General features: G+C 47.5%; 1 protein-coding gene across 1 annotated transcript in view; it reads left to right on the top strand.

Moving 5' to 3' along the window:
• PLEKHG4B (pleckstrin homology and RhoGEF domain containing G4B) overlaps positions 1–26,210 on the top strand; it is an 82,030-nt gene that overhangs the window by 28,633 nt on the left and 27,187 nt on the right. Inside the window, exons 3-6 of the mRNA XM_077749410.1 lie at positions 14,592–15,765; positions 20,019–20,210; positions 20,750–20,873; positions 24,658–24,751. Of these exons, the coding sequence (XP_077605536.1) occupies positions 14,592–15,765; positions 20,019–20,210; positions 20,750–20,873; positions 24,658–24,751 (1,584 nt within the window). The remainder of the gene's footprint in view (positions 1–14,591; positions 15,766–20,018; positions 20,211–20,749; positions 20,874–24,657; positions 24,752–26,210) is intronic.

The raw sequence follows: 26,210 nt of genomic DNA, 5'->3' as shown, positions 1-26,210 counted from the left end.
GTCTGATTGCTGTGGCAAGGACTTCCAGTACTATGTCAAATAAAAGTGGTGAGAGTGGACATCCATGTCTTGTTCCTGACTTTAGGGGAATAGCTCTCAGTTTTTTTACTGTTGATTTTAGCTGTGGGTTTTTCATATGTGGCCTTTATGATGTTGAGGGATGTTCCCTCTATGCCTACTTTGTTGAGGGTTTTTATCATGAATGGATGTTGTACTTTGTCAAATGCTTTCTCTGCATTTATTGAAATGATCATATGATCCTTTCTCTTACTGATGTGATGTATCTTGTTGATTGATTTGTGAATATTGAACCACTCTTGCAACCCAGGAATAAATCCCACTACATCATGATGAGTGAGTTTTTTTTTAATTTTTTAATGTTTTATTTAAACATTAAAGAGAGAGAGAGAGAGAGAGAGAGAGAGAGCGTGAGCAGGAGAGGGTCAGAGAGAGAGGGAGATACAGAATCTGAAACAGGCTCCAGGCTCTGAGCTAGCTGTCAGCACAGAGCCTGACGCGGGGCTCGAACCCATGAACTGTGAGATCATGACCTGAGCCAAAGTTGGATGCTTAACCGACTGAGCCACCCAGGTGCCCCATGAGTGAGTTTTTTAATGTATTGTTGGATTTTATTTGCTAGTACTTTGTTGAGGACTTTTGCATATGTGTTCATTAGAGAAAATTGGCCCATAGTTCTTTTTTTTTTTGCTATTGTGTCTCTATCTGGTTTTGGAATCGGTACCTCTGGCCTCATAGAATGAATTTGGGAGTTAGCCATCTGGCCCTAACCCTATACATTAGACCTGAAACCATAAAAGTCCTGTAAGAGAGCACAGGCAGCAATTTCTCTAACACTGGCCATAGCAACATTTTTTTTAGATATATCTCCTGAGGCAAGGCAAACAAAAGAAAAAATAAACTATTGGGACTACACCAAAATAAAAAGCTTCTGTACAGCATAGGAAACAGTCAACAAAAGTAAAGACAACGTAATGGGAGAAGATATTTATAAATTATATACCCAATAAGAGTTTAATATCTAAAATATATAAAGAATTTATACAAATCAACACCAAAAAAATATTATCTGATTAAAAACGGGTAGAATTAATGAACTGACATTTCTCCAAAGAAGACATACAGATGGCTAACAGACACATGAAAAGATGTTCAACATCACCGATCTTCAGGGAAATGCAAATCAAAACTATAATGAGATGTCACTTCATACCTGTCAGATTGGTTGATTTCAACAACACAAGAAACAACATGTGTTGGCAAGGATTTGGAGAAAGAGGAACCCTCATGCACTGTTGGTGGGAATGCAAACTAGTGCAGCCCCTGTGAAGAACAGTATGGAGATTCCTCAAAAAGTTATAAATGGAACTACCCTATGATCCGGTAGTCACACTACTGTGTGTTTACCCAAAGAATATGAAAACATTAATTCAAAGGGATATGTACACCCTATGTTTATTGTATCTTTGTTAACAATAACCAAACTATGGAAGCAAGCTAAGCTAAGTGTCCACTGATATATGAATGGATAAAGATGTGGGAGACACACACACACGCACACACACACGAATAATACTCAGCCATAAAAATGAAATCTTACCATTTGCAACAACATGGAAGGAGCTAGAGAGTATAATGCTAAGCAAAATAAGTCAGAGAAAGACAAATACCATATGATCTCACTCATATGTAGAATTTAAACAACACGAGCAAAGGAAAAAATGGGGAGACCAAACAAGAAACAGATTCTTAATTATAGAGAGCACATTCATGGTTACCAGAAGAGAGGTGAGTAGGGGATGAGTTAAGTAGGCGATGGGGATTAAGGAGCACCTTTGTGATGAACACTGAGTATTGTATGAAAGTGTTGAATCACTAAATTGTACACCTGAAACTAATTACACTGTATGTTAACTAACTGGAATTTAAATAATTTTTAAATTTAATTTATTGTCAAATTGGCTTCCATACAACACCCAGTGCTCATCCCAACAAGTGCCCTCCTCAGTGCTAAAATTTTTAAAAATATATATAACAAAAAGCACAAAATGTGGGAGGGAGTAAATTGAATTATACTACTCTATGTTCTTACATTGTTTTAAAGTAACAAAATGTTACTTGAATACTAGACTATGATGAGTTGAAGATGCATGCTGTAATCTTGAGAACAACTACTGAAAGCAACACAAAGAGGAATAACTAAAACGTCAATAGAAGAGATAAATCGAACCCAAAACACAAAAGAGGATGAAAGGAAGAACAAAGGAACAGATAGGCAAATAGAGGTCACATGTGAAGGTGACAGATTTAATCCAACCATATTTGTGAATGTACTTAAATGAACTAAAAGTTCCAACTAAAGGACAAATATTGCCAGACTCGGGCTGAGAAAAGGCAAGACCAACTAACTGGTTATAAGAATTGCCCCTTAAATGTAAAGACCTAAAAAAGGGTGAAAGAAAAATAATGGAACAAGATATGCCACTAAGTATGAGGTCAGGTGACCATCTTACTGTCAGACAAGTTAGGTCTCCAACAGTGAGTGTCACCAGAAACGCGTGGGGACAGGACAACCCACAGTGATAAAAGGCTCCATTTATCAACAGGGTCCCTAGTAAGAGAGATTCCAAGTACAAACAAATGATAACACTAAATGACAACAACACGTTATTCTGTCAACAATTGGTAAAACAATTAGAAAAAAGATCAATAAGGATATAAAAGATCTGAACAACACCTAACAAACTGACCTATTTGACATTTATAGAACATTACATCCAACAAATGCAGAATACACATTCTTTCCAATGCACATGAAATTCTTTTTAAGATCGACAACATGCTGTAGGTATTTAAAAGAATACAATTTCATAAATTTGAAAAGACAGAAATAAAGTACTTTTTTCTAACCACAGTGCTATCATCAGAATTAAATAACAACAACCAATAACTAGAATCTCCTCAATTGTTTGGAAACCAAATAACACATTTCTAAAGAACCCATGAGTTAGAGAAGTTACAAGGAAAAAATACTGGAACTGAATCAGAATGAAAACAGAACATGCAGAAATGTTTACGTATAACTAAAGCAATGTTTAATGTATAATATAGTTCAAATAATATATAGTTTTGTGGAGGAAGTCTGATATCACTTATCTAAATTTCCACCTTAAGGGAGAAAAAGAAGAGCTAATTAAATCCAATTTAATTGTAACCTAAACCAATTAGATATGAGTACAAAAACAAAGAGGGGGATAGTTTATTCTGTGAAAACAAAGTCGAATGTTCGGCAGACTCCCTAAAGTCACTTAGAAAAAGGTGCCATCACATTAGGTACGAGCAAGACACCTGAGAGACTGGGATATTTGGGGGGAAATCCAGAAGAGTTCCCCATCCATATGCTTTCCCTACTGTCTTTATGTTCTTGCTCCACTTGAGAGGTACTGTGAGACACAGCAACATGACTGTGGCCAACTCAGTAGGGAGACAGTAGAGCCCCCAGGTCGGCAGAGAAAAGATGGGTCTCTGTGCCTGTTAGAGTCCCGTGAAAAGACTGACCCACACAGAAATCTAATCAGGATGCTTAGTATAGAGAACTGTTACCTAGTAACATGGGACAAAGTAGCAACGAGAGCTCGCCTGGGGCTGAGGGAGAGCACCAGGAGGAACGAACCTCCAAGGGGGTCCCTTGCCCACAAGGTTGGTGGTGCAGGAATGTGCATTTATATATTTAAAGCAGAAATAGAACATTCTGAGTGTGTATGACCATTCTTTTATAGTGATGACCTCCTCTAACAAACCAGCTGCCAGTCCTGATCACCCAGAGCCAGAGGGACCTTAGAACAATGCAGTCAGCATGGGAAGTCGCAGGGAGAGAGAGGGATGGGCCTCAGGGCTGTGGGGAGTAGCCGCCCAGCACTCTGCAGGCCACTTAGGAAAACACCAACACCGGCTTTTGTCTATGAGTTAGGGTTAGACACAGAGAGAGGGGAGGGCACTAACTTCTCAGGCTTGAGCAGAGAGCCATCACAAAAAGGAAATTGATAGATTGATGGCAGAAACACCTAGAAAATCTGTTTGAAAAGCATCAGAAGCAAAATTAAAAGCCAAAAAAAAAAAAAAGCTGTTTCTTATATCATGTTTGCAGAGAACGCACAGACATAAGTAAAATACTAAGTCCAATATAAAAGTTAGCTAAGCCTTGAAGGGATCATGTACAGAAGAGGCACTACTGCCCACAGAAGCCCCGGAGAAAACCGGCCTCTTGGTGGTCAAAGAGGCACCAGGTACATGACAAGATGCAGGTTTTTGCTTAATAACAAGCAGAAAAATATTCAGAGCAGGGAGAATTCAGTAAGATAGATAAGCTGAAACTCTTCTCACATTTGTGGAAATTGAAATGATCTCTCTAGAAACAGTTGTTGAATATGTATGGAGACTCATTATATTGTCATATGCCGTTAGAATCAGATATCTTAGCCCACAGCAAAGGATCTAAAATACAGGACCACATTTATTCATAACTGTACATGTTGCAACATTACTTAAAACGGTTAAAAAATGGAAATAAATATTAGGGGAATGGTTAAATTAGTAATGTATAAATATGATGGACAGTTATACACAGGTTAAAATTGCTTTAAAAGTAGTTTTTAAAAAATAAGTGAGGGGGGCACCTGGGTGGCTTAGTCGGTTAAGCGTCCGACTTTCGCTTGGGTCATGATCTTGGGTTCGTGGGTTCGAGCCCCGCGTGGGGCTCTGTGCTGACGGCCAGCTCAGAGCCTGGAGCCTATTTCAGAGTCTGTGTCCCCCCCCCTCTCTGACCCTCCCCTGCTCACGCTGTCTCTCTCTGCCTCCTAGAAATAAATTTAAAAAAACATTAAAAAAAATAAAAAATACGTGAGGAAATTATTATGATATAAAACGAAGCCAAAAAGTGGTCATGATATATTTGTTTCATATCAGTCTTTTAACACGTAGTTTTTAAACCACGACAAGAGGACGTGCCGTGACGTTAGCATGCCTGTACTGTGGCAGGCCCATGAATATGGAAGAAGGACAGTTGTGCGTGTTCTACTTTTCTAATTTTGAAAATACCTCACATTACTAAAATCAAAAATGAAACTGGGGAGACTGATGGCTCAGTCGGTTGAGCATCCGACTTTGGCTTGGGTCATGATCTCACGGTCCTTGGGTTCAAGCCCCACATTGGGCTCTCTGCCGTTAGTGCAGAGCCTGCTTTGTATCTCTGTCCCTCCCATCTCTCTGCTCCTCCCCTGCTTGCTCTTTCTCAAAAATAAACATAATTTTTAAAAAAGAATTGAACCCTTAAGAAGTCAGAGAAAAAAAAATTGATATTCTAATTCATGGCAGCTTTAACTTAATTCTGAGGTCCCTGATGTATAATGCTCAGCCCCAGATGAAATACTCAGACATTAACAAGGCCAGGCACCTGGGTGGCTCAGTCGGTTGAACATCCAACTTCGGCTCAGGTCATGATCTTGTGGTTTGTGGATTCGAACCCCACATCAGGCTCTGACAGCTGACAGCTCAGAGCCTGGAGCCTGCTTCAGATTCTGTGTCTCCCTCCCAATCTGCCCCTCCCCCGCTCATGCTCTGTCTCTCTCTAAAAAATGAATAAACATTTTTAAAAAATTAAAAAACAAAACAAAGAAACCCCACAAGGCCTAGGTGCATGGAGATGCATGTGTGAGCCAGACTGTACAGAGTTAAGGCTGAGGGTACGTCGGAGACCGTCTAGTGGCCTGACCACTGCACATTAACACTTGAGAAGGCAGTCAAGCCGCAAATACTTTCAACTGTCCCTGGTTCCAGGTAGTAGGTTGCTGTGTGGACCACCTGGGGTCAAGCATAGGACCAGGTGAGACAGGACCCTGACAGTGAGCAGACAGTGAGGACGGGGTTCTATGGACACACAGAGAGGGAAGCTCATCCCTCTGTGCCCATTCCGACCCAGGGAGACTGCCTGTCCCCTTGCCCAGGACAAGAGGACTGTGGATGGTCTCCATGAAACAATGGGGTGTGGAGTCATCAAGGGCCCAGGGAGGCTCAGCCTCGCTTCTCATATTTAATCCACAACCAAGTTCTCCTTCTGACTTTTCCAAAGGGCCATAAAAGTTTTGTTCTATTTTAAGTTTTCCAAGTCAGAGAGTGAAGCTGAGCTTTTTGGAGTATTGTAATAACTGCTGTGATACCTCTATTATGATTGAAAACCTGCTACTGATCTAGAGAAATTCAGGTTCCAGGACTGCCGTGTGAAAGCCCGTTATAAAGAAGGACCCAGGGTGCCTGAGTGGTTCAGTCGGTTATCTAAACTCTTGATTTCAGCTCAGGTCATGAGCTCACAGTTCTTGAGTTTGAGCCTCATATCCAGCTCTGCACTGACAGTGTGGAGCCTGCTTAGGATTCTCTCTCTGTCCCTCCCTCTCTTCTCTCTCAAAATAAATTAAAAAAAAAAAAAGAAGGACCCTGCTCTAGTTTTTAGCAGCTGAACTGCAGCTCATAAACAAGGAAGCCCACCAACTTCCTTTTGAAGAAAAAAAAAATAATAATAAATAAAACTTTGGTTCTGATGCTTCTTCCTGTGAATGTTCTGAGCACACCATTTAGAGAAGATGTTGAACTGAGATAAAGAATTGCTCCTTGCAACCTGGAGTTTTCTCAGAACTGGGTCTATTCAGAACATGACTAGAAGGTTTATAGCATCTATCCAATATGGCTGCAATCCCAGGGAACACAAAAGATTTACAATCAGAACCTTGGTCAGATTGCCCAAGGGGGATCTCAGAGTTACAGCTTGTGTTGGGGCCAAGAAAAACGCTGTTCTCCTGTCTTTGTTTCCTTTTCAAACCTTTGTTTTCCTTTTCAATGTACATCCTACTTTGGAATAATATTGCTGTAATTAACTTGTTGGTGGAGTATGTATATTGTGAAATCATAGTCGAACCCCCCGCAAGTTCAGCTTGAAGAAACTTCTTCTCGTCATTTCAGTTAATACAGAAAAAAACATGTTGACAAGATTCAACATCATTTCATGATAAAACCATTTAAACTAAGAATGGAAAGAAACTGCCTCAAAAAAAGAAAGGCCGTGTATGGACAACCCACAGCTAATTCACACTCAGTGTTGAATGACTAAAAGGTTTCCTCTCAGATCAGGCATAAGACAAGGGTGCCCACTTCTTCCACGTCTATTCAACATTGTCCTAGAAGCTCTTGCCAGAGCAACCAGACAAGAAAAAGAAATTAAAGGTATCCAATCAGAAAGGAAGAAGCAAAACTATCTCTGTTCACAAATTACATGATCTTTTATGTAGAAACCCTGAAGATTACACACACACACACACACACACACATTGTTGGAACTAACAAAAACCTTCTGCAAAGTTGCAGGATACAAAAGCAATGTGCACAATTCAGTGTATTTCTATATACCAACGATGAACAATCTGAAAAGTAAACTAAAAAGGTAAACTAAAAGAAGATTTACAATAGCTTCCAAAAGATTAAAATATCTAGGAATAAATTTGGACAAAGAGGTGAAAGACTTGCATGTTGAAAACTATGAACCATTGCTGAAAGAAAGAAAAGACCTAAGACATGGAAAGACACCCATGTTCATGGACTGGAAGATTTAAGATGGCAGTACTACCCAAAGTAATCTGCAGATTCAATGCAATCTCTATCAAAATCACACCACTGTTTTTTGCTGTAAGAGAAATATCTATCCTAAAATCCCTATGGAATCTCAAAGGAGTCCAAGCAGCCAAAAGAATCTTGAAGAAGAACAAAGTTGGAAGACTCACACTTCCTGATTTTTTTTTAATGTTTTTTATTTATTTCTAGGAGAGAGAGAGAGAGACAGCATGAGCAGGGGAGGGTCAGAGAGAGAGGGAGTCACAGACTCTGAAACAGGCTCCAGGCTCTGAGCTGGCAGTCAGCACAGAGCCCGACGCGGGGCTCGAACCCACGAACCGCGAGATCATGACCTAAGCGAAAGTCAGACGCTTAACCGACTAAGCCATCCAGGCACCCTTTTTTTTCCCCCACACTTCCTGATTTTTAAAACTCATTACAAAGCTATAGTAATTACAATAATGTGGCAGTGCCATAAGACAAACATATAGACCAATGGAACAGAGAGCCCAGAAATAAAGCATCACACATATGGTCAAATGATGTTTGACAAGGGTGTCAAGACCATTCAGAGAGAAAGGACAGTCTTTTCAACAAATGGTGGTGAAGAAACTAGACATCTACATGTGAAAGAATGATGTTGGGCCCCCTTACCTCCCACCATATTAAAAAATTAACTCAAAATGGATCAAAGACCTATAAGCAGGGCCTAAACTATAAAGCTCATAGAAGAAAAGAGGGGGGAAAGATTCGTGACACTGAATCTGGCAGTGATTTCTTGGAAATTACACCCAAAGCACAGGCAGCAAAAATAAAGAGATAAATTGGATTTCATCAGAATTTAAAACTTTGTTTTTAAAGGATAGTATCAGAGTAAAAAAGCAATCCTCAGAATAGGAGAAAATAATTGCAAATAACGTATCTGATAAGGGATTAATACTCAGAAAAATGAAGAATTCCAAAAATTGAGTAATAACAAAAACCAAAAACCCAATTTAGAAATGGGCAAAGGGCTTAAATAGATATTTCTCCAAAGAAGACATTTTTGGTCTACAGCACTCTTGGGAGCTTCCCAGGTGTAACCTGATACTGGCTCCTGTACCCTGTACACACAGGGCAGGGAGGGACGCAGAAAGAGGCATCCACTTTGGGTTGGTAGATGACCATTTTAATAAACAAAGGGAACTTACATATGACACAGCAAGATGAATGGAACCCACATCTGCACATGAAATCTTAAAAGTTTATATAGAGGCTGCAGCTGGGCTCAGTCATGTATACTGTGCAGATGTTCTCAACACCACACTCCCATCTCAAGGCTGGGGGTGAGGAGCCTCCAAGAGCCTGGAACCAGCTCACAGGTCAACTGACGATAGTGTCTTTTCTATGACCTCCCCAACGGATATACAGATGGCCAATAAGCAAATGAAAAGATGCTCAACTTCACCAATCATGAGGGAAATGGTTATTATGTGGAATCTGCCCCAGGCCCTATGTATGAGTAAAATATTAGTCAATTTTTCAGATGAGGAAACCAAGGTACAGAAGTTGAAGGCATCTCCCACAGATCACACAGGCACTGGCAGATACATGTTGTGTGCTCTGCATCTCTGCCTTATCATTTAGGAGGTACCTCTCCGCCATGTTGCCATGATGCTCCACTATCCTCGCAAGGCCGTGGCTCTCTGCGTTCACCCTTTATCCCACCTTCAGACACCACCCTCAGGGATGGGCACATGACCCACTGCTATAGACTGAATGTTCCCCCCACGAAATTTGTATATTGGAACCGAACTTCCAATGTGATGGTATTAAGAAGTGGGACCTTTCAGAAGTGATTTGGTCAGTCCCATCCATGCCATTATAAAGAAGGTCCCAGAGAGCCCACTCTTGCCCCTTCTGACATGTGTGAGGACAGAGCAAAAAGTTGGTCATCTGTGAACCAAGAAGCTGGCCCTGACCAGACCACAAAAATGCCAATACCTTGATCCTGGACTCCCCAGGATACAGGATAGTGAGAAAGAAATTTCTATGTTTATAAGCTATCCAATCTGTGGTATTTTTGTTAGAGCAGCTTGGAAGGACTAAGACACCCAGTTAGAGTCTTCCTGGGACTTGTACGAAGATATTGAAGACAAGATGTCCTCTTTCCACTGGGCTCATGTATCAGGAGGATTTGCAGGTGGACCCAGACTGTCTGCACAGTGAAGCCACGTGGAGCAAGGGAGAGACACTGAGCCCCAGTGAGACGTTTGAGTCCCCTACTTGGGCTAGGTCTGGAGCTTCTCTCCTCCAGGCTTCCCAGTGACACAAGATCATGTCCCCAGTGACAAATTCATCTTAAAACCCGACGAGCCTTGACTAATCCACCCAGCATGCACTGCCCCGCCACCCACTTTCGTTCACCCTGGGGCCCGCCCTCGTGCATTTCCCCTGCACCTGGCAGAAGGCCTACCCCCCTTTCGAAGGCCGGTGCAACCACAGCTCTCCTCCCCGTTCACTCCGCCGGCCGCACCAAAGCAGAGTCTCTGTCCTCTGTGTGCCCACAGCATTTGGTGCTCACCCTTTATCCGTCTGCGTTACGGATGGCTGCCTGGGTGTCCCTGCCAGGCCGTACTGGACGGGGGTTAGGATCGCAGGCTCTGCGATCGGAATGATGTGGGTTCAAATCCATGCTCTGCCACTACAAACTTTGTAAAGACCTAGGCAAGTCGTCTCTTCTCCCTGATCCTTGATTCTGTTCATCTATAGAGAGGGTAGTAATAGTAACAGGACCCACCTGCAGCAGACACTGGGCTGTGTAGCGGATGGTCATTCCCAACCCTTGTCTTTTGCTGCCTCCTGCTACAGAGACATCCACTTTCCAAGTCTTCTTTGTAACCAGAGGGAGTCACTGGCTCCTTTATGGCCAATGAGCGATAAAGAGAAGTCTTCTGGGGGCAGGAATATTTATAAGAACATATTCCCTTGGAAAAAGAAAGACACAGGAAGCTACTTTTCCCTGCTTGGGACATAGTGTATAAGGATGCGATTGTTAGGCTGGGGCAGTCATCCCATGACCACGCAATAACCAGCATCAGACTGAAACACGTGTACATGGAAGGCTGTGAAATAGAGAGAAAGCACCCGGATCTCAAAGGTGTCTGTGAGCCTCTGTTCCAACCACGGGGCTTGTCTCCTTCACACTTTGCAGTGAGAGAATTCATCCTTCTCCATCACTTAGCCAAGAGTCAGAAGGCATCTTATTACCTGCAGCCAATGAGTCCCAACCAGCATATGTTCTCTTGGAATAAGGGTTCAGTGCCATCATGGATGCAAAGTGCTTAGGATGTTGTTGGCCCTCACTCAGTGTTGGATAAAGACTATTACCATTATCACAGCCGCTTGAAGCCGTTCCACAGCTTCTACAGCCCACTGCAGAGACAGAAGATGCCCCAGCACATGCTTGGCACACTTTATCCCCTGCCCTGCCACCTGACAGAGAACCACATCTGCCAGGGCTGCTGCTCTGCTCTGAGGTGACTTCAGCCAGCCTGCAGTGGCCTGAAGGAACAGAGGAGGAGAGGGGCCAGCCTCTCCTCAGCCTCAGAAGTTTCTCCTGGCAGTGCCCTTTGGGACCCAGGCACTGGAGCTGTTTTCATGCCAGGATTGGGAGTGACAGGGCTGGGTGTGAGGACTGCCCAGTACTCCCATGCTCTCCACCTTGAGTGCTTGCCCCCCACCCCCTAGGAAGGGTCACCTACCGGTGATGGTCGGCCTTGGACTCTCTGCTTCCAGAACTTTCTGTCGTGAAGCTCATTCCTGGGGCTGGCACCGCTGACCCCACCTGCATACCTTTAGGCCATAGCTCAGGTTGGACTTCTCTCCTTGGGAGAGAGCAGTCCCTGGGAATCTCACTGCCGATGTCCACAGGGCTGGATGACGTCCTGGATCTTCATATCCAGTGTGGGATGGGCACTGGCCACACAGCAAGGACACTGGCCACACCCGTGGCCACCCAGATTGGTGGGCACTGGCTCCACCCCAGGGGCCCTGGCATGGCCACTCCCTTCTACCTGCTCTGTGGCCTCAGATTCCACAGAAGCATGTGACACTCAGGTGGGGCTCCAGGCCCAACAATGGGCATGGTATTTAAATTTGTCAGAGCAAAATTTGGGGAAAATAAATACACAACAGTGAAGTGATCTGAGTGAAGAGTTTCTCATAGCACAGGAGATGCTGATGAAATAGCATTCGGTGATAAAGTTACCATGCACTGCTGTATTTTTGTGATGTGATCTCAGCCATTAAACATACCCAGGAAAAGGGGTGCCTGGGTGGCTCAGTCAGTTAAGTGTTCAACTGTGTTCCAGCTCAGGTCATGATCTTCATGGGTTTGAGCCCCATGTTGGGCTCTGTGCTGGCAGCATGGAGCCTGCTTGGGATTCTCTCTCTCTCCCTCTCTCTCTCTCTCTCTCAAATAAACATTAGAAAAAATACACAGGAAAAAATAATGAAATGAAACACACATCAATGTCAATAATGTTGACCTCTGGGGGTTGGTGTTGGGGTTATTGTTTTGTTTTTCCTGAATCCTCCAGTTTCTGCAATACACGAGTATTATTTTTCCAATCTGAAAAACCTTAGTTTTTAATTAAACGAGGCCACAGGTGTGAGGGTACTGGGCAGGTGCTCGGTAAATACTAGCCGCATCTGCACCAGACCCTCAGCTTCCTCCCAGGGCACGGGCTGCTGAAGGTTGGACGGTGCCTCCCCCTTCTGGCGACCCAGTGTGAGTGCACAGCAGGAACCTGCTCAATGGGGCCTTCACCTTTAAGAACAGGCCAGTGTGCGGGGCCTGGGGGCTCAGTTGGTTAAGCGTCCAGCTTAGGTCATGATCTCGCGGTTTGTGGGTTTGAGCCCCACAACGGGCTCTGTGCTGACCGCACAGATTCTCTTTCTCTCTGCCCCTCCCCTGCTCGAGCTTTGTCTCTCAAAAATAACGAAACATTTTTTAAAATTCTAAAAAAAGAATATACCAGTGTATTTAAGGTACAATTTCCAACTCTAGATGTATGGAAACATTAAGTATTTTGTAAACCTCAACTCTTAGGAAAACTAACATAAATGCAAAAGGCAACCTTCAGTAGGACATCAAACTCTAAGTTTTAAGGTGACAAAAGATACCACAAAAAAGTAATAAAAATTCAACTTGTATAAAATTTAAGCTTCTATAGAGAGGAAGGAAACAAGTATAAAGCAAGTAAATTGGGACGAATATGAGTGCCTGATAGATACATAACACACACTCTGGTTTCTCTTCAGATCGTATAAACCTTTCGCCTTTTACTGATAGATACATAACACAAACATTTGCTAATGGTGCATAGAAAAAAGTTAATGTCTGTCAAATTTTTTTACAGATCTCACAGCAACTAAGAAGGTAAAAACAAAGCCACGATTCATAAAAGGAACAAAAATACATACAGAAAATTTACAGAAAAAACAATTAGAAAAAAGTGTTGGCTTCATTATCACTTAAGTGCAAATTAAAACAACAATATTCCACAGTATATGTACTAATTTAGAAAAAGATTCCTCAATATAAAGCCTCGTCCTGCTGAATCCTGGCAAAGCTGTTGCAATGACTTTACTGCTGACAATGTGTCTTTTGATGGCAAATTGGTCATATTGCCAAGAATCATAAAAGACACTCATGACTATTTATCCTTAATCCTAATCCCAGAAATGTTTCCTAAAATATAATTTAAAGGAAGAAGAAATAGTACCATGGAAATGTTGCTTGCATTTCTTATTTATAATAGAAACAGATAGAAGCGGGGCACCTGGGTGACTCAGATGGTTAAACGTCTGACCCTTGATCTCAGCTCAGGTCTTGATCTCAGGGTCGTGAGTTCAGGCCCCACGTTGGGCTCTGCGCTGGATGTGAAGCCTACTTAAGAAAAGAAAGAGAGAGAGAGAAAGAGAGGGAGGGAGGGAGGGAGGAAGAAGAAAAAACAGATAGAAGCCCTGTAGATTTCCCACAGAGGACAGGCAAGTCACCACCAGGATGGCAACTATGAAAGAGGAACATGAAGAAATGTTGGCTAAGGGTGAACACCAAGTTGTATCTACGTTGTTACTAGAGTTTAGAGAAGTTGTGTCCTGCATGGATAAGGGAAAAAAAGTAAAAGACTCAAGACATATCAGAATGAGGTCATTTCTTTCTCATATTCTCTATCATTGTGATAATGCTTGTGCAATATGTCAGTGCTGGCGTGGGAGAAGTAAGGAATGTTGTAACTGAACCGGTCCCTGTTTAGATGTGTAGCTGCAGTGTCTGACACATTGGGGATCCCACCCCTTGTTCCCCAAACTGCCAGACGCTCTCATGCCCATGCCAGATGCTGCCTGTGTTTGCCTGTGTCTTCTCCGTCCTGCCATTGAAACCTTTTCTACAGCAAGTCCTTTTCAAAGATGTGCTTGAGAACTCACCTGCATAATCTATAGCCGTGTTGTAAACTTCATGGACTCCTTCAAATAAGTAGAAGGACCCATTGTATTGGGTGGGAGATTGTAGCTGATGTTGTTGGTGCCCTGATGGACCCCAGCACCCTCTCACTGTACCCCCGACCCTGTGATTCCAGAAGTAGCCATGCTCTTGAGGGGCTGCCTGTGGGCACCTAGGAAAGCCAGAGGTGCTATGGAGCTTAGACCAAGGGCTGGCATGGTGAGCATGTGAGGGTCACACCCTTCCCCAGATGGGGAAGGCTCCTAGGAGAGACTTAGCCCAGGGCCCCCAGGCTGCCTGTGGTAGGACTGGCTGGGTGGCACCTTTGATGGCTCCCTCCCTCCTGCCCTGTTGCCCACCTCCACCCAGCCTCCCGGGAGGAGCTACCACCACGGTCTAACCTCCTTCCCTCCCTCTCTCATCCCAGGCCAAGTACACAGGCCTCATCTTCTTCCATGAAGGCTGGCCACTGTGCATCCATGAGAAGGTGGTGGTGCAGCTGGCGTCCCTCCGCGGAGTTAGGCTCAGGCCTGGGGACTTCTATCTACAGGTCACTTCGGTGGGGAAGCAGTCAGCCAGACTGGTTTTAAAATGCCTCTCCCCACTTGGACGGGGCTCTGAAGAAGTTACTGTCCCTGAGTCCATGTACAGCTGCATCTTCACGGGAGAGTTCCTGGAACAGCTGAACAGGGAGCGGAACAGTGTCCCCTTGCAAAACTGCTTGCTGACCTCAGGCTCTGCTGTCTTCCGCACCCCGTGGAGCAACGTCACAGACCCCATCTTTGTCCCAACGTTCAGAACCATCCTGCCCCACTGCAGCTGCCCCGGGCCTGAGCCGCCACCCGCGAGAAGTGCCTCCAGAGCTCTGGCCCCAGCACCAGCCATGGCCAGCGCTCGTCCCCAGGAGCGCGCCCCTCCCCGTGACACCCCCACCCTGCGCTGCTGTGGTGGGCAGCCCAGCAGTGACCGGCCCTTCCACCAGCCTTCCGCAGGAGGCGCTGCACAGGAAAGCCCTAAGAGCACATTCCAGAGCTCCAACGGAGGCCTTGTTGGGGTTGGGCCCTCAGAGCCAGGCTTGTGGGAAGGACCAAGAGGGAGCCTGGGCCCCACGGACAAAAGGCACGGCCCCCAGGCCCTCACCGTCTGTGAGGACATGGGCAGCCCAGGCTCCGGAAGACAGTCACCCAGGGACCCAGCCTGCACGGAAGGCAGACGCTGGTTCCGCAGGTCCTACATGGAGGCCTTGCAGAACCCCATGCGCCTGGGCTCCAGCTCCGAAGAGTCCCTCGGGGACGAGGCCTGCAGCTCCGGGACCACAGGAGCCGGGGCAGCAGCCAGCCCAGCCCGGAAGGAAACCCCCAGCCCCTGGGGAGACCCCAGGGGGACCCCGACTCAGGAGAGCCACCCGGGAGCCACTAGGAGCACCCTTCCCCGGCGGTCTCGGTCCTGGGACAGGTCCACCAGGGGCTCCCGAGGAGAGGCCCGGCGGGCCTCCCAGCACGCGGCCGGTGCCAGGCCTGGAGGTCTCTCAGGAGGACAGGCCGCGGGGAGCAGGAGGGCAGGCTCCGGCGGCCCCTCCTGCAGCACAGCGGAGAGCCCAGGTAACAGCCGAGGCTGACCCTTCCTGCGCCTCCCTAACCCTCCTCCCACGTCCCTCCCCAGCCCTTCCCCTCAACCCCTGCCCCACTCCACGCTGTGCCTTATCTCTGCTCAGTGACACAGGAGAAGCCTGTGTCCACATCCGTATCGACTGTTGAAAACAACGTTCATGTGTGCGCCATCCCTGTGGCTGCCACGGCGAAGTAACACAGACAGGCGGCTTTGGACATTTATCCTGTCAGTTCCAGGGCCAGAGGTCTGACATCAGGGCAATGGCAGCATGGTGCTCCCCCCGGGGGCTCCGGGTGAGGGGCCCTCCAGCTGCAGGGGGCTCCCCGGTCCCTCCACCTTCTCCTGATGTCTCTGTGCCTCAAACCTTCTCCTCCTTTCTCTTAAAAGGACACCTATCTTTGATTCAGGGCCCACCCTACACTTCAGTTATTCATATCTACAAAGACCTTTTCCAACTAAGGTGACGTTCACAGGTTCTGGGAGTAGACACGTCCCTTTGGGATCACCAACCATCACGTCACATCACATCACACTAATGCCCCTTTCCTGTGGGTGAGGCGGGTGCCGCACGCATGGCTAATAGCACAAGCTCCTAAGTCTCACACACCTCAAAGTCCCACAAAATGCGCTGAAGTATAACCTAAGTACTAGAATTGTCTCCCGTATTGCTCTGGAAGGAAGATATGATAATTTAAAGGAGTGTTTGTAGGGCATCAAGAACTAAAAAAAAAAAAAAGAAAGAAAAAAAGACAACATATTTCTTAAGTCAAATATTTCCCCTTTTTCACAGAAAGAAATGTTCTGTGAAGGAACAAAAGTGACAGCTTCGGAGGAAGTGAAGAAGGCAGGGTCAGCCCCAGCATCCCACACAGTGAAGAACCTGTGGCTTCCTCACCTGGGCAACACCTGGCCTGTCCACTTGGCTCAAGGAGGGAGTTGCTCGTGCCTCCGGGAGGGCCCTGTTGCTTCCAAATCGAGGGTGTCTGCTCCCGCCTGAAATTCTGACAGGATTCCCACAGCATAGAGCACGCACAGACTTACTGCAAAAAGTTTTGTAATACAAATATTGGCTTAGGGTTAGCCCTTTTTAAGAACATTCTATTTCCCTGCAGTACAGCTAAAAATTCAATGAAGCAAGAACTCCCTGGACATTGTTTCCAGGACCTTGTTTGTGTTGGGTAGGAAAACGCACAGTCACACACACGCTGGATGACCCAGTGAAAACTCATGTCTGCAGCTCATCTCAGCAAGGATAGCCTCTGTCCTCACCGTAAGAGTCACTCTAAAACGTAAGCAAGTAAACACCCCTCCACACAGAAATGCTGGCTGTGCGGATGCTACTGTGGACATTCAGGCACAGCGTCCCTGGACAGAGCGGCAGCACAGGGCACAGACACGTGACTGCAGCCAGGAGAGCTGGTGGTCATGGAGGCGGCGGGTTTAGTTCACACAAATCAGTGTTGCCAGGTGGAAGCGGGTTACCTGCTGGCTCCCTGTGTGTCCAGGAGCACGTCTGCAATGCGAGTCTTGTCAGAGGCGTGATGCTTGCTCCTGGGCCCCGGGGGGCTTTCCTTCCTCAGCTCCAGAGATTATGCGTGAGGTCGCGCTGAGGGCTGGTGGGGAGAGAAGTTGGGAGTTCGCTTCCTGGGAGAGCACTCTTCCCCTGTTCCTCCTCTCATGCCGTCTTGCTGACGGTGCAGAGCCCTGGAAGAAGGAAGACCCTGTGCTAAGAGGATGCTGCTTATTCCCAGGAGGAGCTGGGCACTGGCACCAGAGGTCTGGGCAGAAGGGCCTCAGTGATTGGCCACCCAGCAAGTGGCCAGTGGCTCCTCGATATAGGCGTTCTCTGCCATCCTTGCTGCCTGGACACACATTTGTCCCTGGAGTACACAGTTTGTGGTGTGGTCCTACACCTCATGTCTTCATCGACACAGGAAAATGCCTCAGCTAGGACCTCCTGCTGACAGTTAAACTGAACAAGTGACAGCACACTCACTCTTCCACAGTGCAGGCAGTTTCTTTCTCTGTCCCAGCTGCTCCTCCCACCCAGCTGCTCCTCCTCTGTCCCAGCTGCTCCTCCTCTGTCCCAGCTGCTCCTCCCATTCCAGCTGCTCCTCCTCTGTCCCTGCTGCTCCTCCTCTGTCCCAGCTGCTCCTCCCATTCCAGCTGTTCCTCCTCTGTCCCAGCTGCTCCTCCTCTGTCCCAGCTGCTCCTCCCATTCCAGCTGCTCCTCCTCTGTCCCAGCTGCTCCTCCTCTGTCCCAGCTGCTCCTCCCATTCCAGCTGCTCCTCCTCTGTCCCTGCTGCTCCTCCTCTGTCCCAGCTGCTCCTCCCATTCCAGCTGTTCCTCCTCTGTCCCAGCTGCTCCTCCTCTGTTCCAGCTGCTCCTCCTCTGCTCCAGCTGCTGCTCCTCTGTTCCAGCTGCTCCTCCTCTGTCCCAGCTGCTCCTCCTCTGTCCCAGATGCTCTTCCTCTGTCCCAGCTGCTCCTCCTCTGTCCCAGCTGCTCCTCCTCTGTCCCAGATGCTCTTCCCTTGTCCCAGCTGCTCCTCCTCTGTCCCAGATGCTCTCCCTCTGTCCCAGCTGCTCCTCCTCTGTCCCAGCTGCTCCTCCTCTGCTCTAGCTGCTCCTCCTCTGTCCCAGCTGCTCCTCCTCTTCTATATGGTTCTCCTGTTCAACGAATGGTAACTGAGCAGCCATTTCTTGTGAGGTGAGGTGGGGTGAGCTATTTCTTGATTAGCCACATAAGGGTGCTGCTTTTATTTCTGGCCATTTTAATACTGTAGCCTCCAGGGCCTCAGACCCCTCCTTTCACTCTCCCACAGTCCGCAAGCTGAATTCAAAAGCCCACATGAATGACCTACTCAATTAGGAAGACGTCTGATAAGAAAAGTGCCACATGAAGGTGTTATCTGCTTCCCCATCTGTGTGAGAAAGCTTGGGGTCAAGTGCAGAATTAAAACATTAAAACACTTGGGCACCCAAAGATTTTACAAATAGTGATGTATTCTAGGAAAATATTTGAACATACATAAAAAAATTCAGTCTCAAGGATACTGTGTAGTTATAACCAATCAACTGGTAAAGGGACAGACGAAATGTGGTCCACCACACATTGGGATGAGACCCGTGGAAAGGACGACACAGGCGATGTCAGGGGTGAACCTCAAAGTAGTTGTGCTGAGTGACAGAAGCCAGACACAGGAGACCCTACAGTGTCTCATTCCAGTTGTATGAGTGGTCAGGACTGTAGACAGGTGGCTGCAAGGAGTGGGGACAGAGATTCATAATAAATGGGCATGAGGGGTTGTTCTGGAGGGATAGAAATGTTCTAAAACTGACCCATGGTGATGGTTGCACCACTTGGTAAAGTTGCTAAAAATCCTAATTATATACTTGAAAGGAGTGAATTTTATTATATGTAAAATATACCTCAATAAAGCTGTTTTAAATATATGTATAGAAAGATTGCTGTGGACTTCTCTGGTCCAACCATAATGAGAAAGCCCTTAACAGAGTTATGAGATACTAGCACTGAAAGAAGTTTGGAAAGAAGCTGAGGATGGGAAAGCAAAGTCTGGATTGGGTCGTGGTGCCCCACAGGGTTCTGGGCGCCAACCAGCTCTGGCGAAGACTGTCCTCCCCAACTGGGGCAACGCAGACCCTGGGGGATTGCAGGGCTGGGGTGCTGAGTCTGTTCGCTCTGTCTGTGCTGTGGTTTGTCTCCTGTGAAGTGCAGTGTGGAAACAGGGCTGAGGAGCACGCCCAGAAACCATGGCCACTGCCGTCACCTCCAGACCGAGTACGAACACGAGCCCTTCCCTCTAGGGTGAACAGAAGAGCTAGGTGCCCCCTCTCTGGAGTGATGCAGGAAGGTCAAGTCCTCCCTTTATAGGTGCTGAAGGAGAGGCAGGGTCCCTCTCTGCCCCTCCTCCACTACCACACTCTGTCTCTCAAAATAAATAAACCTAAAAAAAATGATCCCTGAAGTGTGTTTAGGTAGTGAGCACTCTTGGTGCAATAGGAATATTTAGTTTTTACATGTTTATTCATGCCTTACTTTTCAAGAATGCACCTGTCCTGTAAGGTATGACACGCTGCCATTTCCTACGAGGAATGGAACAAGTTCTCATGGGACCCGGTATTTCCACACATGATTTTCTCCTTGTGTTTGTGGCAAGTTGAGTAGCTGCCTTCAAACCAGAGAAACACTTCATCTCTGACCAAGTGTCTTTCTGTTGTGCAGCCAGTCTTGACACCAACAGCAGCGCCTTCCGAGGTCATGCTCCTGGCTGGGTTCCAGACGTGCTTGTTAAGCCGCTGTGCCCAGAGGGAGAAAGACAGCCGCCCGGCACGGGAGAGCTGCCCGGCCCGGTACCCAGGCAGGTGGTGGAGGTCGGCCAGGAGCTCCTGCAGTCCGGGGTCATTACCCTTCCAGGTGAGCATGGCCACCTCGCTCTGTTTGGGCGGCTATGACAGAGTACCACAGACTGGATACCTTCTAGACAGCACACCTTTGTTTCTCTATTCTGGAAGCCGTAGTCCAGGATCAAGGTTCCAGCACAGTTAGGTCCTAATGAGGGCCTGTCTTCCCGGTTCATACTCAACATCTTTTTCACTGTGTCCTCACATTGTGGAAAGGGCAAGGGAGCTCTCTGGGGTCTTTTATTATGGCATAAATTCCATTCATGGGGCTCCACCCTAAAATGTAAGCAACTCTGAAAGGCCACACTGGGGGTTAGGTTTCAACACACAGGTTTGGGGCAACACAAACATTTCAGCCCATAGAAGTGCCTACCTCCCTTTGAGGTGAGCATGGCTGTCACATGTGCAGGTGACCTCCTCTCCTGGCAGATCTCACGTCTAAGCCAATACCCCGACAGTGTGCAGATCCCAACTTGGTATTTCTCAAGCTTGAAGCCATGCGTGTCTGCACTGGAGCTGCCCCCTCACACAATGCCCTCTGTGTCTCTGCAGGGACCCGAGACCACCAGGGGAGAGCGGTGGTACAGGTGTGCACGACGAGCCCGCTCTGGTCCAGCAAACACAGCTCCAGCGCCGAGCTGACCCGCCTGTTGCAGTACCTCCATGGCATTCCCAGGTGGGACTGGGCAGGCTCCCACCTCTCAGGCCTTTGGGGTGAAGCAGTGCAAGCGTGGGTCCTCATGTCTTTTTGGGGTGAAGCATGTCTGCAAGCGAGGGTCTCTGTCTTCAATCTCGAAGGGCCCCTCGAGGCATGGGCAGCAATCTCCCACCTGCCCCTCGGGCTCCTGCTAACTGGCCCGCCTCCCATCCCTCCCCTCCTTTGCACGAGCTCTTCCCTGTGCGCTCCTCTCCTCCTGCTCACCCTGACCTCTCCCCACTGAATCAAGGCTCTGACACACCCACTAGCCCAGAATTCCGTGTTGCTCTGCAGTGTTTAGTACTTGCTCTAAGCATTATGTATGTACATGTTTTATACCCCATGTCTTTCTGGATAAAGACCTGAACTCATATAAACAGAATATTTAGAATAAATAGGTGAAGAAATCATACGAATGAGTAGTACCTGGTGCCCAGGGGCAGGAAAGACCGATTCATTTTAACTGAGCCTTACATTCAGCTTGGCAATGCCACATGCCAGGAAGAAAGTGTGCCAGCTCCTTAAGAGAGACATGACCTCCCTGGCACAAACCCCCAAGAAGCCACACCTCCTGGATCCTGCATGATGACAGCATGTGGGACAGGTCTGCATGGGAGACCTTCTCTAAGGCTTCAGATCTCTTTATGGACCAAGGACAGAGATGGTAGAATAGGAGTCAAGGGTGGTTGAAGTGTGTTCTTTTGTACTACTCGATCCCATTGGATGCAGACATGCTTTGGAAGGCCCTTAAGGCTACCAGACCAAGAGTCCCCAGGGTGCTGGGTGGAGACAGCCTGTAGGGGAGGCAGCATTGCCCAGCCATCAAGCTTGGTTCTAAGGTCAGACAGCCCGGCTCCAGATCCCAGCTGTGCCCTTCCTGGCTAGGGTAGATGACGTACCTCCATAAGCCTGTTTCCTCCCCATAACCTGGGATGGTAGTATTTGTCTCAGAGGTGCATCAGAGGGCTTAGAATAATCTGTGTAAAGTACATAGACTGACGTCCAGAGCATCATTTTCGTTGACCCATCCTGTGATGTGGTCTCCCTCAGTGACAGTGACAGACTCCACATCACATGATGTGTGTTCCTGTGAGGACATGTTGCATGTTGCCTCATCACATGTGATCTTTGTGCTGCATCAACTTTCTGTTGAAATTTCTTCTGAAATAGCATAGGTAGAATCAGTGCAGGAACAATTAGGCGGAAAAGAAAGTGTGCTCCCTGACACCACTTCCCGAGCAGGGTCCTGTTATCTGAGAGCACTAGTTTTACTGCCCTCAGACGAACCTGGGATTTCAATCTTATCAGATTTCAAAATATTAAAAAAATACTCTGAAAAAAAACAGGTTCATCCTCACATTAGCTTATACTTCGTAAACCTCAGGTAAACACCAAAGCTCCAAGATAATGGCATTTTCTATTTACCAAAAGCTTTCTTTTATTGGAGGGTCCAGAATTAGCTTGGGGATGTACTGGAGAGTAATCCTGATTGACAAGGACGAAAGCCTCCGTACTTTTTGGAGTGTGTACCCTTCTGCATGCTCAGCCTGGTGTCCCTGTAACACTGAGTGCTGTTCTCTCCATTCTGTAGTGAAACACCAACAGTAGAGGCTTAGGGCCCCCTGGGGGTTGGCAGGCCCAGACCTGACCCTGGTTCTGCAGCCCTATGCCTTTTCCACAGAAAATTCAGACAACTCCCACCCCCATCCCAGAGCAGATGTCTTCACCAGCTTGGAAGCTCTGGGAGAAAGCCTATGCTGAGGAAAACCTAAATTACCCAAAGCACTTAGAATAATTCAGGCTGGAGCCTCATGGTCTGGCTGATTATTTCTCCACAAGTATTGTAATTTTGTTCGCATCCTGATTGGCTATTGCACCTCGAGGAGCTGAAATCTGCCTACACTTGTGGGATATGACACAAGCCGTCAGCTTTCGGGATGAAGCACTCGAGGTGGCAGCACTCATTACTAGGAAGAGTATCCAGCAGTGTGTGGTCACCAGTTACTGAAGCCGGGTTACAGGGTGAGCGTGCCTTGTAAATGGACTTCACGGATGGAGAGAGACTGAGGTGGGGGTGTCAGAAGGGGGAGTCCACAGGAAGTGGAAGTGGAGTGTCATGCCCTGCTCCTGAGAGCACCGCCCAGGACCGCTCCCAGAGATGTGGACTCCAGTGCTTTCTAGCCACCCACGCGGCAGCGTGGTTTCTGCAGCAGAGGAGACCCGGGCACTGAGCTGGCCATCTGAGGGGGGAGTGAGACGAGATGTTCTCCCAGCCTTGTCTTTCCTGCACCCACTTTGATGCCAGAGTACCTCTCCATTCTGCCCTCAGTATACTTGCTTCCCGAAAAACACACCCCCTTCAGAAGTATTTTTTAGCAGTCACGCCGAAATTGAACACACCCTAACTGTGCGACACACTCACCCTTGCCAGTACATGGCTTTGATGTGATGTGCATTCTACCGGCTTTGTGTGAGCAGCCAGAGTGAGCATGCTGTCCAAGACCAGCACCCACACATATGACCGGGGTAGAATATTAGTTAATCCTGGAAGTGGGGCTGGAGAAGCTTGCCCAGGAACAGAAACTTGGGGAATAGATACATCACCTCACCCTAGCCTATTATTTTGTCCTATTTAGAACTAAAGTTTAGTGGCACCTGGGTGGCTCAGTCAGCTAAGCATCCAACTTGTGAGTTCAGCTCAGGTCATGATCTCACAGCTTGTGACATCAAGTCAGGCTCTGTGCTCACAGCGTGGAGCTTGCTTGGGATTCTCTCTCTCTCTCTCTCTCTCTCTCTCTCTCTCTGCCTCCCCCAAATAAAAAAAAAATAACTAAAGTTACAATCATCACAGTGGGGAAAAAGCACCTTTTAAGACTTAAAATTTTTTTTTTAATGTTTATTTTTGAAAGAGAGACAGAGTGAGAGTGGGGGAGGAGCAGAGAGAGACAGACACAGAATCTGAAGCAGGCTCAGGCACTGACTTTGAGCTGTCAGTGCAGAGCTGGACGTGGGGCTCAAACCCACAAACTGTGAGATCATGACCTGAGCTGAAGTTGACTCTTAACCAACTGAGCCACCCAGATACCCCTTTTTCGGTTTTATTTTGTTTTGTTTTAGAGAAGGAGTGTACAAGCAGGGTGGGAGGGGAGGCAGAGGGAAACTTAAGCTCCATGCTCGGTATCGAGCCCGATGTGGAGCTCCATCCCACATCTTGGGAGAGTGACCTAACCAAAATCAATAGACGCTCAACCAACCAAGCCACTCGGGCGCCCCACAGCTTTTAAGTGGGGTTGTGAAAAGAACCTGGTGGTGTTTTCAGCTTTAGAGGATGCCTCGCTGTCCCACTTCAGCTCTGAAAATGCGATGAGCCAAGTGACCGGTCTGAGAACAGCCAGCCACGTCTGGACCTTGTTCACACCATCAGAGTGGAATTCCACACCGTATTAAAGCCTGAACAAACAAACAGAAAACTCTGGGGTGGTATGGTGGGGAGAGAGAGCAACCCTAGGAAATGCAAACGTGCAGCCAGCTCCACTTGCCTGGAGAGGCTATCAGACAAGACAGACCCACCACAGTGAGCCCCATTGCCCTGTCTCCACCCAGTAAGCAGCTTGATTCCTCAGGAAGTATAGATATGTGTCAAGAACCTCGGACTTGTAGAGCCAGGGGCATCTGGGCAAGGATGCATCTTATTGAGAGATGAAGAAGCTTGTTTTGGAAGAGATTTTACCTGCAGTGGTTAACACTGTCTTTCGCTCTCCAGGAAGGAGGTGCGGGACCTGGGGCTGGTCATTCTGGTGGATGCCCGCAAGGGTCCTGCCGCGCCTGCTCTCTCCCGGGCCCTGGCGGCACTTCAGGTGAGTCAGAGTGACTCCTGTCCTTGGGGTGCTGAGAATCTCCAGGCTAGTGGGCCACACAGGGCTCCCTCATGACCCAAGAGCAGCTAAATGCAGCCATGCCTGCACTCACCTCCAGTGTGAATCTCAGGATGAGGTGAGTGTCCTGAGTGTAGACGCTGAAAGCAGCAAAGAGCCCACTCCTGCATCCATCGACGGTGTGCTCCCCCGAGGTCAGGCACTTACCAGGAAGGAGTTTCCTGCCCATCTCCAGGATTACCAGTGCAGACCTTAAAAGCAGGACCAGCCAGGACCAGCCCATGGAGGCATGACCCCTTCCCTCTACAGCAGCTCTATCTAGCATTGTGTGCCAGGCACTGTGCTGGGGTCTGGGGTCCCGCTTTCTCCCTCGTTAAAAGCTGTTCCCTCTGTTGGGTCTCTGCTGACGGTGCCAGCCACAGGTCACTGTTCTATCCAGATTCCTAAGTTTAGGGACGCCAAATGGAAATTCTTTCCAGGAAAGACTCAGTGGTAGAGGATGGGGCATGTTGGAAGTGCACGGGCACAGCTGGAGAGCAGTGTGTGGGGAAGTGAGAGAAGAGGTGGCATGCAGGCCTGCTGTGCATGGAGCCGGGGCTGGGGGAGGTGGGGCCTAGGCGGGAGAGCAGCAGCATGGCGGGCGCGGATGTGCCTGGCCAGGGTGCCTGGGGTCGTGCAGCCCCTGCCGCATGCACAAGCGAAGTAACAAATTCGAACAAATTCGCGAGGAGGAAACAGCTGACCTGGAGGTGCTGGTCCCGGCAAGAGAGGGCTCTCAGAACAGAGCTCACTGCATTGCAGAGGGAGAAACGGGCTCTCAGCAGAAGGGTGCCCAGTGCAAGGCCCAAGTCGGCGGCTCTAGAGGGAGTGACCGGTTTGACGTATTAAAATTCAGTCTCCACGAAGCACTTTGGAAGCACATAAATCCCTTGTTGCTCATTTCCCCTGATTTCAACCAGCTGTTTGGCTCAAAAATCAGAAACCAAGATATAATCCAGTTTGATGCTCATTTTCTGCTCAAGTCTTTGAAATTCTTTTGAGATTCTGATTTTTTTTTAACCACATACAATTTTATATACCAGCAAAGTATATATATTCCGAAGTCTTCTGGGAAGGTAGAGGAATGTCTGCTTTTCAAAATGATTGTGGGGGCGCCTGGGTGGCTCGGTCGGTTAAGCATCCGACTTTGGCTCAGGTCATGATCTCACAGTTCGTGGGTTCAAGCCCCACGTTGGGCTCTGTGCTGACAGCTCAGAGCCTGGAGCCTGTTTCAGATTCTGTGTCTCCTTCTCTCTCTGACCCTCCCCTGCTCACGCTGTCTCTCTTTCTCTCAGAAATAGATAAAACATTTAAAAAATTAAAACAAACAAACAAACAAAATAAAGTGATTTTGAGGGAAGGTCTGCTCGAAGGAGGAACAGCTGTGTTGGTGACCACAGGA

The sequence above is a fragment of the Crocuta crocuta genome, unplaced genomic scaffold, assembly GCF_008692635.1.
Source record: "Crocuta crocuta isolate KB4526 unplaced genomic scaffold, BGI_CrCroc_1.0 scaffold89, whole genome shotgun sequence".
NCBI lineage: Eukaryota > Metazoa > Chordata > Mammalia > Carnivora > Hyaenidae > Crocuta > Crocuta crocuta.
Note: the sequence above shows the minus strand (reverse complement) of the source record. Positions and strands in the feature narration are given on the sequence as shown.